The sequence below is a fragment of the Catharus ustulatus genome, chromosome Z (assembly GCF_009819885.2).
Source record: "Catharus ustulatus isolate bCatUst1 chromosome Z, bCatUst1.pri.v2, whole genome shotgun sequence".
Classification (NCBI taxonomy): Eukaryota; Metazoa; Chordata; class Aves; order Passeriformes; family Turdidae; genus Catharus; species Catharus ustulatus.
Window position 1 is genome coordinate 35,582,283 of NC_046262.2, and position 18,101 is coordinate 35,600,383.

The following is an 18,101-nucleotide window of genomic DNA, read 5'->3' on the forward strand; positions in this document are numbered from 1 at the left end:
TTGGTTTTACGGGTCCAATTTTTTTTTTTTTTACTACTGCTGTTTTTCAATAGAAAAAGATGCTAAGCCCCAGAACTGGAAATGTGGAGATTTTAATTTTTCCAAATAATACAAAGTAATTTCAGAGGAACCTAAGCCTCAATAAGACAGTGCATTTTTTGTCTTCTGTTATCATTCTTCTCCAGTATCACTCTTTCCCCTTCCTTGTGTTCATAAAGAACAACATGATCCCTGATAAAGTTTATTTCTTTATATCAAGATACTTCTTCCCAAATTATTTTATTGTGCATATTTGGTGGATGCGAATTATTGCTGATGTGGCAGATTGTGGTAAGCAGAGTTATAAATCCCATAGTGAAAGGAAAGATCAGAAGTGGTAGGCAATATTCTTTTATTTCTGTAAAAAGGAATGAAAAGGTGTATAGTATCTGGTAGTCTTCTCATTCCTTTTCCCTCAACGATTTAATTTTTATATTAAATACAAAGGTTCAGCAACATTGACAGAACGTGAAGTGTGTAGGAAGTCCAGCAGTGGGCTCACTTCAGTAAAGCCACTTGGTGTGAAGGGCCTTCCGTCTTAGCAGTGAAAGTTGCTGGCATCGGGAGTGTGACTGTCAGGGAGTCTTGTGAACAGTCAGACCGGGAAGTTTCCTTAAAACTCCTTGTGCCTGCAGGGGTCCTCAGCACGCCCACTCAGGGCAAACATGGCCCAGTTATTTATACGTGATTCAGCTAACACCCAAGCTAGAAAACACCTTGGGAGTCAAGCTCTTTGGAGAGATAAATTCAATTCCTTTTAGCCATTATGCCAGTAATAGCTCAGCCATTTTTAACTTCTCAAGAGATGCAGTAATTTCTACATTTGCCTAGTCTGGGGGAGAAAAATACTCAAAAACTGTTAACAGCTATGCCACATTTAAATCCCTTGGACAAATCAGTGGGTTCAGTGGAGAGCGAAAAGATAATTAAGGGATTGAGTACCTCTCTTATGAGGGAAGGTTGAGGGAGTTGGGCCTGCTCAGCCTCGCGAAGAGCTGACTGAGAAGAGACCTTATCAATGCGTGTATCTGAAGGGAGGGTGCCTAGAAGGTGGATCCAGGCTCTGCTCGGTGGTGCCCGAGCAATAGCACAAAAGGTAATGGGAAGAAAGGGATGTACAGGAAGGTCCACCTGAACATGAGAAATAGCTTGTTTACTGTGTAGTGACAGATCGCCCATAGAGGTTCCCTAGAGAGGCTGCTGAGTCTCCCCCACTGGCGGTATTCAAAAACAACACAGTCGCAATCCTGTGCAATTTACTCTGGAATGACCCTGCTTGAGCAGGGAGATTGGACCCCCTGTCGACCCTTCCAACCTGACCCATTCTGTGGTAACTCGTACCTTCACAAGAGCGGGCAGGAAGCGTGCGCGCGGAGCGGCCCTACGAACGAAAGGCCCTACGAACGAAAGGCGCGGGGGAACGAAAGGAAGGCCCTGCGAACGAAAGGCCCGGGGAACGAAAGGAAGGCCCGCCGAACGAAACCAAGGCCCGGCGGCAGGCGCAGCTGCGCAGCCCCCACCGGTTGCCGTAGCCTCCGCCAAGCCGCGCCCCTTCGTGGCCGCGCCCGCAGCCGGGAGGGGCGGGGCGGGGGCAGCGCCGGGCCGGCCCCTCGAGCTGCGGGGCGGGGCGGACCGGCGGGGAGCGGCAGGAGCCGGGGCGGCGGCGCTGCTGCCGGGCGGCCTTGCGGCCGGGGACAGGATGGTGTTTGAGTCCTTGGTCGTGGACGTCCTGAACCGTTTCCTTGGCGACTACGTGGTGAATGTGGACAGCTCTCAGCTGAAGCTGGGCATCTGGGGAGGTATGGGCCTGGCGCGCCGCGGGGGAGCCGCCTGCCTGCCCTCCTGCCGCCGCGTGCCTTCCTGCCCGGCCGGGCTCGCCCTGCCGCCCGCACATGGGAGGAGGCCCGGGCGGTGTCCTCTGGGCGCTGCCGGGCTGAGCCGGGCCGGGCTGAGCCGGGCCGGGCCGAGCCGGCCCACCCAAAAACTCTGCCGCCTCTCCACCTGCCCGGCCGCTTAAAAATAGCCGCGGGGGCGGTCAAGCGGGCGGGTTGGGGAGGCGGTGTCCGCGGAGCAGCCGGCTGCGGCAGCGGGAGGCGGTGGAGCGGGAGGAGCTGCAGAACGGGGGCAGGAGAAACCGGGCGAAGTGCTGGAGGCGCATGAACGGCCGCTCCTGTTTTGTTTTTCCATATGGAGCTGCCCGTGCTGTCTCCTAGCTGGGGACGGACCTTGGCTGGCCGCGGTGTCTCTGGTGCTCGTGGAAAGTTTGGGAATTGGTGGGCGGGCAGCTTGGAGGCGAGAGCCTGACCTGGCTCTGGGAACGCGAAACTGAACTGACTTACGGGCGTTTTCCGGAAATGAACCGTGCATAAACGCCGAGGGTTTTGACGTTTTCGTGACAGGGTTTTAGTGCTCGTGGGGGTGAGTGGCCTCTCCGCGAACGGCCGTGACATCCCGTTTGTTCTTGGCACTGTCATCTTGTAGGTCTGGAATATTTGTTAGTTTTAGCCTTAAAGAACCTGGAGTAGATACTGCCTTAGGTGTTTGCCGAGGCGGTGCCCAGCTGTGCTCGGCGAGGTAAGCAGTAGTCTGTAGAATTAAATCAAGAAGCCAGTTCTGAAGGCAGTGAAGTGGTCTGTTTGAATGTGCGTTCATGAGGTCCTCTTAGAGAGGTACCTACAAGAAAACAGCACCAAAGGTCTGTCAGACAGACCGTGAGCAGATGCCCGTGCAGTGACCACTACTGGCTCGGTTTCGAATGTGCATCCCAGGTGTCTGCAGCATCAGCAAAACCAAACACAGAGGCTCGGGTTTTTTTACGAGTGCATTCATACAGTAGGTGTGAAACATTCTCGAGGTATTTGTCTGCCTGCAATTCCATTCCTAGGCACTCATACATATTAACCAGAGTTTGAAAGCTTCTGCTGGAGCTTTTTGCATCATAGACGTTGTTTTCATGCTTGTTTTCTGAAACGGTGTCCTTATTTAGTTTCATCTCTGCAGTAGTTTTCCTTTAGTTAGTGAAGGCATTTATAGCATCTTTGTAAAGTTCATTTTCTATAAGGAGTTTTAGCCCAGCAACAGCACGCGTTAACTGCTGGAGACAATGTAGCAGTCCTTGATCTGTAGTGGTGAGGCTTAGTATTGTATATCTCTTACTGATTAGGTGAGTCTTATTTGCACCTTTCAGCAAAACTGTGTCAAACTAATTGCTTGATTTGTGTGCTGGAGTTCTGAAGTTACCATAGTTCCTTCTTTCTGTTCGCGAAGAGAGACAGAATAGAGAAACCTTGTAAATTTTTTGGGCAATGTTTATACGTTTCAAAAAAAGGTAAAAGCTTCTTTTCCCAGCTCTCTAGGTTGCTGATGATTAGTTGTGGCAGCTTATGTCTCTATGAAGCAACTACTAACAGATTAGATGCGCAGTTTCTCAGTTAAAAAAAAAAAAAGGAAAAAAACCTCCAAACCAACTGAAACAAAAACAAACAAAAAAACCACCAGCAATTTCACTTTGAAGTTTTGATATTTAGCTGTTGTATTTTTCCATGTCTGTGGAAGGTGATTTTCTTTTTTATTATTTCATCTTCAAGAAACTCATATTTTAGAGGCTCTAGTATATTTTCATTTAAATTAATTTTCTTGCTTCTCTAGTACCTATGTATTGGAATAATTTTTTTTTTTTCTCTGTGTAACCTGTTGATTTGTTTATAGTGTGTGTGTAGTGATATATGGAGCTACCAATGTCTTGCTTTAAGAGCCTCAGAAGTGCTGCATAGCTTTGGTGAGGGATCACCTCTGGAGTTTTATTTTTTCCTGGTCTACCACAAGATGCTTTTTTTGATCCTAAATTGTGTTTAATGGCCTAAGCATCTGCAATATTTCTTTCATTTCAGAGATCTCCAAGGACCTAGAAATTGCTTTCTGCTATCTAAAAGGCAGCAACTATTAGTAATAACAACAGTAGAATACACTTTTTATATGGAATGCATAATTGATTAGCAGATCCCTACACTCGCAGTAGGGACTTAAAGTCTGTGGATAAATTTTTTGGCTTGTTAATTACTAATTATGTAAGTAACGTATTTTTTTAAAAAGTTGCTATTTTTCCTTTGTATTTTGTGTATACTTAATAGCTTTTAATGCTTGTCTTCATACTCTGAAAACTTTTCCATTACAGCTATGTATTTTCATACGGTGCTTGTCTTTGTGTGTTGTGATAAAATTGCTAAATTTTACATAAATGATGTATGAAATTGTCCTAAATCCATCAAATTAAAAGAAAAAACCCACAAGTTGTTTGGGTTTTTTTTACCCTGTAAGAAATCACCATAAGTTATATATATATATACACACACACATATATATATATATATATATATATGTGTGTATGTATATATATATACACATACATAGTCTTAAATTTTAAAAGGCATGTATTGTTTTGCCTCTGAATGATTAAAAACCAGAGTGGTTTATTTTAAAAGGCTGTAGGGAGTGAATTATTTTATAGCTAGCCTGTTTAAATTAAGGCTGGTGACCTGTTTGTAGATGGAATGTATATATAGAAATTAATTTTACATAGTTTCAGATTCTGTAAGTGGAGAGCTTTATTTTATTTTTTAAATGAGCATGCTTATTATTAACCTTGGTTTTGATAAATGAGAGAATTCATCACACAATATAAATGCTATTCCATATTCAGTCAGTGTAGTAAAGTTGTATGATGATGCTGCTCCAGAAAATACATGAACACATTAATAATTACAGAAATGCTTTGATTTTTTTTTCTTGTAAAAAACCCCTCAGACTGAAGGGTAAAAATGTAGACTGTCTCAATCTTGAAAAAAAGATGTGATATCTGAAAGCACTCATGGCTGAGAATGTTGCAAGAACTGAAGGACCTGAAATATAAAAGGTAGTGCAGAAGGTTGAAGGCAGCTCAACCTACAGAGGGAAACAAGACAATTTGAATGTGTAAAGCTGATACTGGAAAAGGCAAGGCTCAGAAAAAGGTATAATGGGAGAATATCTACACCTAAAGAACTCCGTTAATATGGAGCAAATTAAAAGACTGCTGTGTTAGGCAGCCATTAGAGAAAGCTGTTGGATGGCTGATGCTGGGAAGGAGAGTTTTTTTAACCTCCTTTTGTTTGGTGTTCAATGAAAGATAGTTTCAATGAGCTGTGTTAACAAGTGTGCAAGTACAGTAGTTTCACGAATACAAGCCGCACGGATTATAAGCCGCACCCCCGGTGCCTCGACAATGTTGCTGTCTTTGTCAATAGATAAGCCGCACCCCGAATATTAGCCGCACTTTCGTTCGTCGCGAGAATCCGTGCGCAGCTTTCACAAATTGGCCAATTAGTAACAGGATCGCGGCATAGCGGGGTTTACTGGCTCGGGGCGGGGCCAGGCAGGCTCGGCCCGCTCATGGTTGCCGACGGGGCCGGGTGGCCCAGCTCAGCACCACGGCTCGGCGGGGCTGGCCGGGTGGTGCTGCCGCCGCCGCCGGGCTCGCTGGCCCCCCTCTCCCGTCAGCACCGCCCCGCTGCCGCGTTCGCTCGCCCGGCTGGCAGGGCTGCCGCTGCCGCCGCCGGGCTCGCCGTCCGCCCCGCTGCCGCTTTCGCTCGCCCCGCGCCGCGCCTCGCGAGCGCCGCGCCCGCCCCGCGGCGCTTTCGCGGCTCGCGGCGGCGCTTTCGCGGCTCGCGGTTCGCGGCTCGCGGCGGCGCTTTCGCGGCTGGCGGCTCGCGGTTCGCGGCTCGCGGTTCGCGGCTCGCGGCGGCGCTTTCACGGCTCGCGGTTCGCGGCTCGCGGCTCGCAGCTCGCGGCGGCGCTTTCGCGGCTCGCGGTTCGCGGCTCGCGGTTCGCGGCTCGCGGCGGCGCTTTCGCGGCTCGCGGTTCGCGGCTCGCGGTTCGCGGTTCGCGGCTCGCGGTTCGCGGCTCGCGGCGGCGCTTTCGCGGCTCGCGGTTCGCGGCGAGCGGCGGCGCTTTCGCGAGCGGCGGCGCTTTCGCTCGCCCCGCCGGCAGGGCTGCCGCCGCCGCCACCACGCTCGCCGGCCGCCCCCTCCCGTCTGCACCGCCGCCGCGTTTCCTCGCCCTGGCCGGCACTGCAGGCCCCCGCACCGCCGGGCTCCCCCACGCTGCTGGCCCCGATTCTGCTGGGCTTCCCCCGCTGCCAGGCAGCCCCACCCGCCGGCCTTCCTGCTTCTGCCATGCTCCCCTGCACTGCTAGCCCCAGTTCTCCCGGGCTCCCCCGCCCTGCTGGCTCAGGCTCTGCCGCCCGCCCCCGACACTGCTGGCCCCGCCTCTGCCAGGCTTTCCCACCTCTGCCGGGGCCGGCCGGGCTCCAGCTTGGCTTGGGGCTGCCGCGGGCTCTCACTTCCGTGTTGGCAGCTTTTAGAATTTTGTTAATAGATTAGCCACCCCGGAATATTAGCCGCACTTCCGGGTTTCCACCAAAATTTTGGTCAAATTGGTGCGGCTTGTATTCGTGAAATTACTGTATTTGTCTTAGATTAGCAGGCTAGATAAGTAGGTGAGTTAGATATTTTTGGATGCTCTAGACGCGGTTAAGTTAAATACCTGAAAAGATGCTTGCAGCAATGTGAGGTGTATACAGTTACCTTTGACAAGAAGTGAAGTGCCAGTGAGGTTTCCAGTTGAGTGACCAAATTGTTTTATTACAGTTCATGATGCTATTATTTTCCTTTGACTGTCTAAATAGTCAGACCCTCTGTACTGCCCTTACAAAAACTGATTTCTTGGCTGACTTGGCACGCTTGCTTATTAGGTAATGTCTCAAGGGTGTCTTACTTAACTTATTATTTGAGTAGCTGGTGCCTCTTCTTGAGGCAGTTGTGTTAGTAAGATGATATAGGCAGATAATGGGCATGTTTGTGAGCACACTAACCTTTTATTTATTTTATTAGTTTTTTTCCTACAACTGTTGTAGGGAAAGATAATTACTCCTGTATACCTTGCTTTGTCTAGTTATAGCAGGTGCAATCTCCTCCCCTCCCCTTACATAATAGTAATTTGAATTCACTTGAGTGGTACATAATATCCAGTAGTTTTTGCTATCTTTCATGACCTATTTTACAATGGATGTCAATAGATGAGTTATTTGGCAGACACTGATCCAGAACGGCTTACAGCTTGTCTCTAGAGGGTATGCTTAAACAGAAGTAATTAACAGCATGAACACAAGTGGGAAATGACTAGCAAAGGCAGCTGTTTGTCTTAAGGGATCAGAGGTGTTCACAAGCTGACAATGCTGTCAGAAAAAAGCAGACATTTTGTTAAAATATTTGAACAGGAATGTTGGGTACTCATAAGATGCTAGCTAAGGTATTTGCATTTTCTGATCTTTCATCTCTCTTTTATCTGCTTTCCTTCCCCTGCCCCTTTATTTACAAGACAAGACAGAGTGATTAATTAGGTAAAATGTAGGATTTTAATGTAGATTAATTTTCTTTTCCCCCTTTTATCTTCTGTTTACAACTATAACAAAATTTCAGTTAGGCCTCTTTGGTGAAATAATTCACTAGGTCTCTTCTTGTAAGCTGAATCCTTTGTAATAGATGTTGGTTCATACACTCAAATTCATGAAGTTGAGTATCTAAAATTAAAACTATGAACCTATTCTTCTAGAATTTTGACAGTGGTTTTATTTTGTTGAATTATTCACATTGTTCAGGGATCAGTAAATCTAAAAATTTACTTTACAATGTAACCTGAATAAATTCTGGACTTTGCTACAGATGTTTATAACTGCTCTGGGTTTTATCATTGTTTTGGCTGGTAGCCTGCATGTTTAACCCTAGATATTTATACAACTCCAACTGCTTGTACATAAAGTTTCTAAGGTTGCTTGGTTGGGTACAGTAATTTCACGAATACAAGCCGCACCAATTTGACCAAAATTTTGGTGGAAACCCGGAAGTGCGGCCAATATTCCGGGGCGGCTAATACATTAACAAAATTCTAAAAGCTGCCAACACGGAAGTGAGAGCCCGCGGCAGCCCCAAGCCAAGCTGGAGCCCGGCCGGCCCCGGCAGAGGTAGGAAAGCCTGGCAGAGGCGGGGCCTGCAGTGTGGGGGGCGGGCGGCAGAGCCTGAGCCAGCAGGGCGGGGCAGGGGGGCGGCAGAGCCGGGTCAGTAGGGCGGGGGAGCCTGGGAGAACTGGGGCTAGCAGTGCAGGGGAGCATGGCAGAAGCAGGAAGCCGGGCGGGTGGGGCTGCCTGGCAGCGGGGGAAGCCCAGCAGAATCGGGGCCAGCAGCGTGGGGGAGCCCGGCGGTGCGGGGGCCTGCAGTGCCGGCCAGGGCGAGGAAACGCGGCGGCGGTGCAGACGGGAGGGGGCGGCCGGCGAGCCTGGCGGCGGCGGCGGCAGCCCGCCGGCAGGGCTAGCGAACGCGGCGCGGCCGGCGAGCCGGGCGGCGGCAGCCCGCCGGCAGGGCTAGGGAACGCGGCGCGGCCGGCGAGCCGGGCGGCGGCAGCCCGCCGGCAGGGCTAGGGAACGCGGCGCGGCCGGCGAGCCGGGCGGCGGCGGCGGCAGCCCGCCGGCAGGGCTAGGGAACGCGGCGCGGTGCGGCCGGCGAGCCGGGCGGCGGCAGCGGCAGCCCACCGGTAGGGCTAGCGAACGCGGCGCGGCCAGCGAGCCGGGCGGCGGCAGCCCGCCGGCAGGGCTAGGGAACGCGGCGCGGCCGGCGAGCCGGGCGGCGGCGGCGGCAGCCCGCCGGCAGGGCTAGGGAACGCGGCGCGGTGCGGCCGGCGAGCCGGGCGGCGGCAGCCCGCCGGCAGGGCTAGGGAACGCGGCGCGGCCGGCGAGCCGGGCGGCGGCAGCCCGCCGGCAGGGCTAGGGAACGCGGCGCGGCCGGCGAGCCGGGCGGCGGCGGCGGCAGCCCGCCGGCAGGGCTAGGGAACGCGGCGCGGCCGGCGAGCCGGGCGGCGGCGGCGGCAGCCCGCCGGCAGGGCTAGGGAACGCGGCAGCGGGGCGGTGCTGATGGGAGAGGGGGGCCAGCGAGCCCGGCGGCGGCGGCAGCACCACCCGGCCAGCCCCGCCGAGCCGTGGCGCTGAGCTGGGCTACCCGGCCCCGTCGGCAACCATGAGCGGGCCGAGCCTTCCTGGCCCCGCCCCGAACCAGTAAAGCCCGCTATGCCTCGATCCTGTTACTAATTGGCCAATTTGTGAAAGCTGCGCACGGATTCTCGCGACGAACGAAAGTGCGGCTAATATTCGGGGTGCGGCTTATCTATTGACAAAGACAGCAACATTGTCGAGGCACCGGGGGTGCGGCTTATAATCCGTGCGGCTTGTATTCGTGAAACTACTGTAATTTTTAATCATGCATTGGATGCATTTCTGACATCAAAACATCTTGTTGCTCCCAACAGGGGAACACTAGCCCTGCCAAAAAATCCCCAACCAACCATCAGCAAAACTGACAATCAAATCTTGATGCGTTTTCTGATTTTTGCAATTAAAATCTACTGTCAGTACTCCAAGACAAATTCACTAGCTGTGTTACATCCTGTAACTAGGGTTTGTTCTCTCTCTAGGGTTTTCCTACTTCTGTTTGTGGGGGCTTTTGGTTTTTTGTCTCCCATCCCCAACAGAATGGTCGGGATTCAGTGTAGTTGCATTTAGATCTACATTTCATTGCAAGGGAAATGGCTACATGTCGTTGAGACTAAATTTTGGTAATGAAAAAGAATACTGGCACGGTCAATAACTGCATTGCAAATCCTGAGCATCGGAGTTAGTTGCAAGCTTTGCAGGTGTGGAGGCTTGGAAATGTTACCTCTTTACTGCAGGAATGTTTAGTCTGTCTCTTGGGGTCTCTCTCAAGTATAGGAAAAATAAAGGTTACATCAATACACAAAACCTTGGGCCTCTTTAGTAGCCTTTTTGTGCTTGATGGTCCATTTGCTGTGTTTAGACCATATCAAGGTTTATATTATGTTATATATGTTAAATATGTTATATTTTAGTAAACATGTTTCAGTAATTTTATACTAAAATTCTGATGTCTGGAGTTCTAGTAATCTGTATTTCTTGGAGTGATTCTTAACTGAAACATTAAATTTTTAATTGTAGAATCATAAGTGATTTTTAAAAATTGTAAAATGATAAGAAAAGCAGTGAAGAATTTTGTACCCCACTTCCAAATCCCAACATTTAATGTAGAAATTTCAAAGTATTCTTGTTTGAAGCATTATTGATTCTGTATTTATTGTCTACCATTATGATGTGCTCAGGTAAAATGAGAAATAGTTCTGCCATCACAAAATATTGTTTGTAAGTGCTTAAGATAATCCTTACTCATGTTGCAGCACTCTGTTTTTAAAAGCATCCAGGCTGCCAAATTATTGTAGCTTGAGTTACTGTGCCTCTGTGGAACTGTGGCATGTGTCAGGCTCTTGATAAATGAGAGGGAATGTTTACATAGCCATCAGTGGAAGCGAAGAAACTCAACCCAGTCAAACTGCTTTGTGTGTCACGTAGACTTACAAGTTTCCTTGTTAATGTTTTTAACATGGCTCAACTGACCTGAAGAAATTGCACCTGGTAACTTGGTTACGAACCTGAACCTTTGCTCTGGATACCATTAGAATTACTTGCCCTGAATGCAATTACAATTAGTGATATCTTCTTGAAGAAGTAAATGGGGTTTTATTAGTGTTTAAATGATTGCTGCAAAGTAAGCTTTATCAGGAAATAAATTTAGAATGAAATTGAACCAATGGTATTTAAAATTATCACCTAGTTATTGTCTATAAAGACTATATAGTTCTAGTTCCTAGAGTTGTTATAGGCTGCTTTTGGGAATGCTCTCTTTGCCTTTTCCCCCGCTACCTTTTCTGTTGTTCCTGGCAGTGTATGTGTATTTTAAGGCTTAGCAGCAGTGTCATTAGCTATCAAAAAGCATCCTTCTGCATGTAGTATTTCTCTGGAGAGGCTGATGTTAGCACATGTCTGATGTATAGACTTCTACTGGAAAGTGATTATAAACTGTTGCAATGAATAAATTAAAACATTAAAGACTTCATGGTATTTTGTGAGTGCTATGAGATGGATGGATTAGTTTACCTGGTCACCTCTTTCATATCTGTTGAACAACTTGAGCCAACTCTTCTAATGTGTGCACTTTTGAGATTTGGGTTCAATTTTCCAAAACTGGTGGTACTTTGAACAGTTACTTATTGCCATTAGCACTATATAACTGCAAGAATATTCTTGCAGTTGGAGCTCCCATTTCCCCGTACATTTTCCTATTTCTAACATACATCCTGAAAGAAAAGCATTTTTGGGTCAATTAAATCTTTGTTTGCAAACTCAAGTTGTATTCTTTTCCAGGCCTGTAATCTTCTGGTTTCTGGAATCTCATTTATGCTCTTGCTCAGCTGTATCAGGTGTCTGTTACATGTGCATGTGTTAATGCTATGCAACTAATTTGAAAGTAACCATCACGGAAGTTCTGTTCTTGTAGATTTTGCAGAAGATATTGCTTTGGAGTATGTGCATGATTAAGTTATGAGTTTTCTGGTCCCAGTATTCTTTTGTTATGGCAAGCGTTTGACATGAAGTGCATTGTAAAATTTATCCTGCAATTCAAGTTTTCTTTGTTCGCAGTATACTGAATTTCTCTCTTAAAAAATTGGGTTACTGAACTACTTTCTGTGAATTTTTGTAAGCCTATAAATAAAACTGGCAAGAATAAGACCTTTTGAGGGCTAAAATTCCACTCACATTTACTGTTGCTAGATTTCTACAAGCATAGGAAACAGATGGTTGAGGAAAAAGAAGCTAACTTTTCAAAATGGGTCCTTAAAAAACTGAGACAGGGATTTCCAGCATTTTGACTTTGAGTGATTTTAGGTTATTTTTCATGGACGTGCAAGCTTCATGAGACAATCTCAAATATTATTTTGTAGAATGATTAATCATCTTTCCTGGTCTTAATAATCTTTCATGGATATTTGACATGTAGGCTGTGGTTCTCTTCCACAGTAAAAGTTTTGGGAACCATAGGTCATCGACCACTGGGGTGACCCCATTGTGAAGGGGAAAGGAACATCCAAAGTTGGTAGGTACCCGTGGTCAAAAAGGAGCAAGGAAAGTCAGCGTGTCTGTAAAAACTTACGAAGTTATATTATTAAATGATACACACAGTGTGGAAATTGGTGTAAATTAATCCCTTATAGTACAAACACATGGTAGATCTTGGATAAGGGATGGGAGAAAGACAGAAAGATTAAAGTGCAGTACAGAGAAACAAAGGAAGAAAGGTCAGCAGTCCTGGCTCCAGCATCAGTGCAGCTGATGGAGTGTCTAGGGTCCTGGGGCACATGTGCCCAGGTGTGGTGTGGGTGCCTTTATACAGTTAAGGTTTGCATGTCACAGAACTAATTTGCTTGTTTGCTATGCAAATGAGTTATTTTCTGCAGTTCATTCTTGTAGACCTTTCTGGAAATGGATCAGAGGGCTTTGGGGGTCTCTAGAAGTCTTAATCCCTCCATACTGTATTGACCTTAGGTTGACAGTCCCTGCCTGCTTCTTGACCTCGTTCCTTTGCTTATGCTCTACTTCAGGAGCCAGAGCATAGGCCTTTATCCAAGAAGAGTTCTCGCTTGTGTCTCTATGGCCACCTTTTCCTGCCACATCCCAGGCATGTTCTTACCAATGAATCTTGTTTGACTCCACTGCTATTCTCCATTGGTGTTTGAGACGTATACATTAGCCACCTTATCTTCTAGGCTTCTGCAACCCACTGATTCAGACTTTGGGATTTGAAGTGTATACCACTACTATCTGCTTATTCCAGTTTTGACTTGTTGACTTCTTTACCTATAGGAGCTGTAGCACTGAAGAATCTGGAAATAAAAGAAAATGCATTGGTAAGCTACTGAAAATAACAATTATAGTTGCAAAAATGATTCCTGAGTTATGTTTTGGGTTTAATGTGTATAGTTCTTGTTTTAGGATATACTGTAAGTGGAAACTTACTGATTTGCTTTCTCTGCACGTGTATAGATTATGTGGTTAATTTGAGATTAAATTTAGAGAGGAAAGTGTATGCATTTTTTCTCCCCTAAGAGAACTCTCAATAATTGCTAAAGGAATGTGCTTAGGTCAAAATCAGTACTGAAAGACTTTTTTTTTTCTAAAGCTCATGAAGCTAGGACTTTGTTTTTGGAAATATATTTAGCCTAACATGGCATAACTATCTAAATTGTTAACCAAATGGTTGTGTATCCATTATACTGACTTTTTTTTCCTGTGGTTGACAGGTAACTTTGTTAAGGTTATAATGATATCTTTTCCTGCATTGGAACATTTTGCAAGTTGCTGAATTGAACTTAAATTTTCTAAATCTCTTTCTTTCAGAGTCAGTTGGATGTGCCATTTAAAGTTAAAGCAGGACATATTAGTAAGTTGCATTTTATCTTGTACAGATGCAGGAGTTTCTAAACATACTATCTTTCTTTGCAAGTGACTTTAGGCATCCTAAGCAAGCAATTTCCATATGTTCGTTGATTTGTATACTTTGTACATTCTGAAGTTCGTCTCTTCTGAAAAGAAACTTTTTGAAGAAACTCCTTTTGATAAAGTATACTGGAGTCTTTTTTAATCACCTCAGTGTTAATGAGAAAATAGCCTAACACAGCAAAGATGAGCAGTTGGACTGGATCTCATTCCTTGTCTAACAAGACTCCATGGCTGATTTTTACCTTTCACTTGCCTCTTCATCTCCTTCCTTCCTTGTTTTTGCTAAAATGTAAAATTTTCTAATTGAAAGTTGATTGTATTGTAAAAGTTAGTGGTTTCCTAAAGTAAACTAAGTCTAAAACCATTATATTTCCTTTAAATCAACACTGTAATAATGTATGTTCTCTGACTGATTTAATATTTTATTACACTTTGCACTTGGGTGAAGGAGGGGCACTGTAACCTCATGGTTCCTGTGTTCACAAAACCTAGTATTTAGCTGATGATGAGCTGCCCATACGCTTTTCTTGTTTCTGAGAGTGCTGCAGTGGATTTCCAAGGAGGGAGACATTGCCAATAAGGAGGAATGTAATTCAAGGGAATAAGGAAAGACTGTAGATTTGATAGTTCTGCTCACAGAAGAACTTCTCATGTTGTTTGTGTAAAAAAATACAACTCAACTGAGGCATCTTTTGCCTCAAGTGCGCTGGGGTACTTTCTCTCCGGTATAATAATTAAGAGATTTGGTGTTTAATATAAGTTATCTTTGCATTTCTTTTTCAGTCAACTATTTAACTATATGCTTTCATGTTTGTAGGTCAACTTAACCTACAGATTCCATGGCAAAACCTTTATACTCAACCAGTTGAGGCAGTCCTTGATGGAGTTTATTTACTTATTGTGCCCACAGCCAGTAAGTTAACGTATTAGGAAGAAGTGATTGGTGGGATTTCAGAATTACCTGGAATGGGTTGATACTGTTTTCATAAGCTTTATTCCTGCTAGATATTTTTATATTTTAATTGTTAATTGCAATTAACTAATGGAGTGGATGTCTTTCAGTAATTTGCATTTTGTCACCTAATTTTTTTGCTGTTCTGTAACTGTTACCAAAAATATAAAAATTACAGCTTTTGAAACAGTGTCTTTAAAGAAATATGTAAGATTTTTTGGTATTACACTTTTTACATTATTTGTTTAGGCATAAAATATGATGCTGAAAAAGAAGCCAGGCAACTCTTGGAAGCAAGGCAAAGAGAATTGCAAAGAATAGAAGAAGCAAAGCAGAAGATAGCTGACAGAGGTAAGAGTGGGAAAAGCTAATGAAAGTGATGCTGCTTTTTTCTGTATTTTAATACATAAAGATGCAGACTTTGTCAAAGTGTCCTAGATTGTTGTTTTTTCCTTGTTACTTTAAAATGTACTAGTTATGGGTTTTTTTAGGTATAATTGCCATCAGTATTGCAGAACCAGCATTCTGAAAATAAAAAGGTTTGGGCATTGATGTGATCTGCTATAAACTGGGCTTATGAAATATTTCTTTAGTATCATATGTCACCTGATATTTTCTTTTCTCTTTCATAAGAAACTGTTTCCAGTATCAAATAATTTTTACCTATACAACTTTTTAAAGTTTGCCTCAATCTGTTCTTCTATACATGCGAATTCTTATCTTTAAATACAACTTCTGATACTTCCAAGAAATATGGTTGGCTCACCTTGAGTATTGTTGGGTGCTGGTCATACTTTTGAACTACCTGATCCTTCATGCAGTGGGTAGTAAAGCTAGGAAACCTTCAAATCTGAGAATATAAATGTAGAGTATACAGAGCAAACATGTTTTTAAATAACTGGACTGCAAAGTACAGTAATTTCACGACCATAAGGCGCACCGGACTATAAGGCGCACCCCCCGGGAGCTGGCAAATTTTGCAACTTTGCAGATCAGATAAGGCGCACCGGACTATAAGGCGCACTTTTTATTTTTTTTTTTTTTTTTTTTAAGCGAGGCTCCGCCCCCAGCTCCCCCCGCGCGGTTGCTGGCCAAGGCCCCGCCCCAACCCGGCAGCCATTGGCCCCCGGGCCTGCCTGTATCCGCCATTCCGTGCGGCATCCCCGGGGCCAGGGAACGCCTGCCGCCGCTCCGTGCGGCGTCCCCGGCGCCGGAAAAGGCCCGCCGCTGCTCCGTGCGGCGTCCCCGGCACCGGAAAATGCCCGCCGCCGCTCCGTGCGGCGTCCCCGGCGCCGGAAAAGGCCCGCAACCGCTGCTTGCGGCGTCCCCGGGGCCAGGGAACGCCTGCCGCCGCTCCGTGCAGCGTCCCCGGGGCTGGAAAATGCCCGCCACCGCTCTGTGCGGCGTCCCCGGGGCCAGAGAAAGCCCTCCGCCGCTCCGTGCGGTGTCCCCAGGGCCGGGGAACGCCTGCTGCCGCTCCGTGCGGCGTCCCCGGGGCCCCGCTGCTCCAGGAGTTCCCTGGTGCTCCAGGTGCCCCCATGTCGGCGGGCTTGCCCCGCGCCGCCACTGCCCTGATTCCAGAGGCTTTCCCACCCTGCGCGGCGGCCGCGCTGATGCTAGTAGGCCCCCCCACGCGGAGCGCCTCTCCCCTCACATCCTGACGCTGCTACGGGACACCTCTCCCCTCACAGCCAGGCACAGCCCCGCGGGGCTGTTCCCTCCTCACAGCCCCGGGGCCCTTCCCCCCTCACAGACCGGCACGGCCCCGCGGGGCCCTTCCCCCCTCACAGCCCGGCACGGCCCCGCGGGGCCCTTCCCCCCTCACAGACAGGCACGGCCCCGCGGGGCTGCTCTCTCCTCACAGCCCGGCACGGCCCCGCGGGGCCCTTCCCCTGGCACGGCCCCGCCAGGCCACTCCCCCTCACAGCCCAGCACGGCCCCGCGGGGCCCTTCCCCCCTCACAGCCCAGCACGGCCCCGCGGGGCCCTTCCCCCCTCACAGCCCGGCACGGCCCCGCGGGGCCCTTCCCTCCTCACAGCCCGGCACGGCCCCGTGGGGCCCTTCCCCCCTCACAGCCCGGCACGACCCCGCCAGGCCACTCCCCTTCACAGCCCTGCACGGCCCCGCGGGGCCCTTCCCCCCTCACAGCCCGGCACGGCCCCGCGGGGCCCTTCCCCCCTCACAGCCCTGCACGGCCCCGCGGGGCCCTTCCCCCCTCACAGACAGGCACGGCCCCGCGGGGCCCTTCCCTCCTCACAGCCCAGCACGGCCCCGCGGGGCCCTTCCCTCCTCACAGCCCGGCACGGCCCCGCCAGGCCACTCCCCCTCACAGCCCTGCATGGCCCCGCGGGGCCACTCCCCCTCACAGCCTGGCACGGCCCTGCGGGGCCACTCCCTCCTCACAGCCCAGCCCTGCTGCGGAGCCACTCCCCTCGCGGCTCGCACTTCCGGTTCGGCAAATTTTGCCACTTTGTCCATCAGATAAGGCGCACCGGACTATAAGGCGCACTTCCGGTTTTGGGAGAAAATTTTAGTCAAAAGGGTGTGCCTTATAGTCGTGAAATTACTGTAATAGTAAATTCAAATACTTATCATGTGAAATTTATTGTTATTCTTTTGTCTAATCTTAAAAAATACTGAAATGTAAACAAAATGTAAAATTGTTTTCCTTTTGACATAGATAAAGTAAAGGAAGAGAAACAAGACACTTTTGTGGAAAAACTAGTTACTCAGGTCATCAAAAATCTTCAGCTGAAGATTTCCAACATCCATATTCGCTATGAAGATGACGTAAGTACTTTTGTGTATCTCAGCATAAGGGGTTGTGCACTGTAACATGAAATTGGGAACCTGTCTGATTTCTTCTAGTTGATTTTCATGCTAAGAGAGAGAATACTAGTAAGGTTGTGGAATTACCTTAGCCTGATTAAAAAAGCCAAACAAACTGATAAAAAGTTTGGACCAAAACATAAAGATACTTAAGTTCTTAGCCAAATATGTGCTCATAGAGTGTGAAATAATTTCTTTTTTTTGTCTTTTCCTTTGTTCTATTAGATCACAAATCGTGATAACCCCTTGTCATTTGGGGTTTCACTTCAGAATCTAAGTTTGCAGGTAATTTTATTTCTCACCTTTTATCTGAAAAGCATGTTAATATATGCCAATAGGTGAAGTTTTGCTTTTGTGTGTTGTGCTTTTGTGTGTTGTGCTTTCTGGTAATGTACTGTCTAACGGAAAGTATAGTTATAATCATCAGCAATGCACAATGATAACTACTTGGTTTATCAAATTCAGTGTAAGTACTGTGGTGGGTGTGCCGTTCAAGATAAAATGCTAGCATTAAAGTAGGTCTTTAGGAGGAAATTCTTACTCTTTTGCCTACTACACTCTGTGGTTTCCAATACACTTTGCTGGATTTGGGCTGTTCATTCTGAATGTTTTGCTGAAACTGACTTGAGCTCCAAAAAGAGGAGATACCATGTGATAACAGGGAGTGGTGAGAAAGGAAAAAAAAAGAAAAAAGACAGACATATTTTTTTCAACTGGAGCTATTTTTTTTTTTAATCTGTGAACTACACTTTAAGGTGCTAAGAGTAGTAATCACAGGAGGTATGAAATTTTTTT

At 47.3% G+C, this 18,101-nt stretch overlaps 1 protein-coding gene across 7 annotated transcripts in view; it reads left to right on the forward strand.

Annotated features, from left to right (window-relative positions):
* The first annotated feature begins 1,681 nt into the window (after positions 1–1,681).
* Positions 1,682–18,101, forward strand: part of VPS13A (vacuolar protein sorting 13 homolog A) — a 121,179-nt gene continuing 104,759 nt past the window's right edge. For all 7 annotated transcript variants that reach the window (XM_033085189.1, XM_033085190.1, XM_033085191.1 and 4 more), the window contains exons 1-7: positions 1,682–1,838; positions 12,890–12,933; positions 13,424–13,466; positions 14,343–14,438; positions 14,727–14,828; positions 17,158–17,267; positions 17,532–17,591. In XM_033085189.1, the coding sequence (XP_032941080.1) occupies positions 1,739–1,838; positions 12,890–12,933; positions 13,424–13,466; positions 14,343–14,438; positions 14,727–14,828; positions 17,158–17,267; positions 17,532–17,591 (555 nt within the window). In that variant the 5' untranslated portion in view covers positions 1,682–1,738. The remainder of the gene's footprint in view (positions 1,839–12,889; positions 12,934–13,423; positions 13,467–14,342; positions 14,439–14,726; positions 14,829–17,157; positions 17,268–17,531; positions 17,592–18,101) is intronic.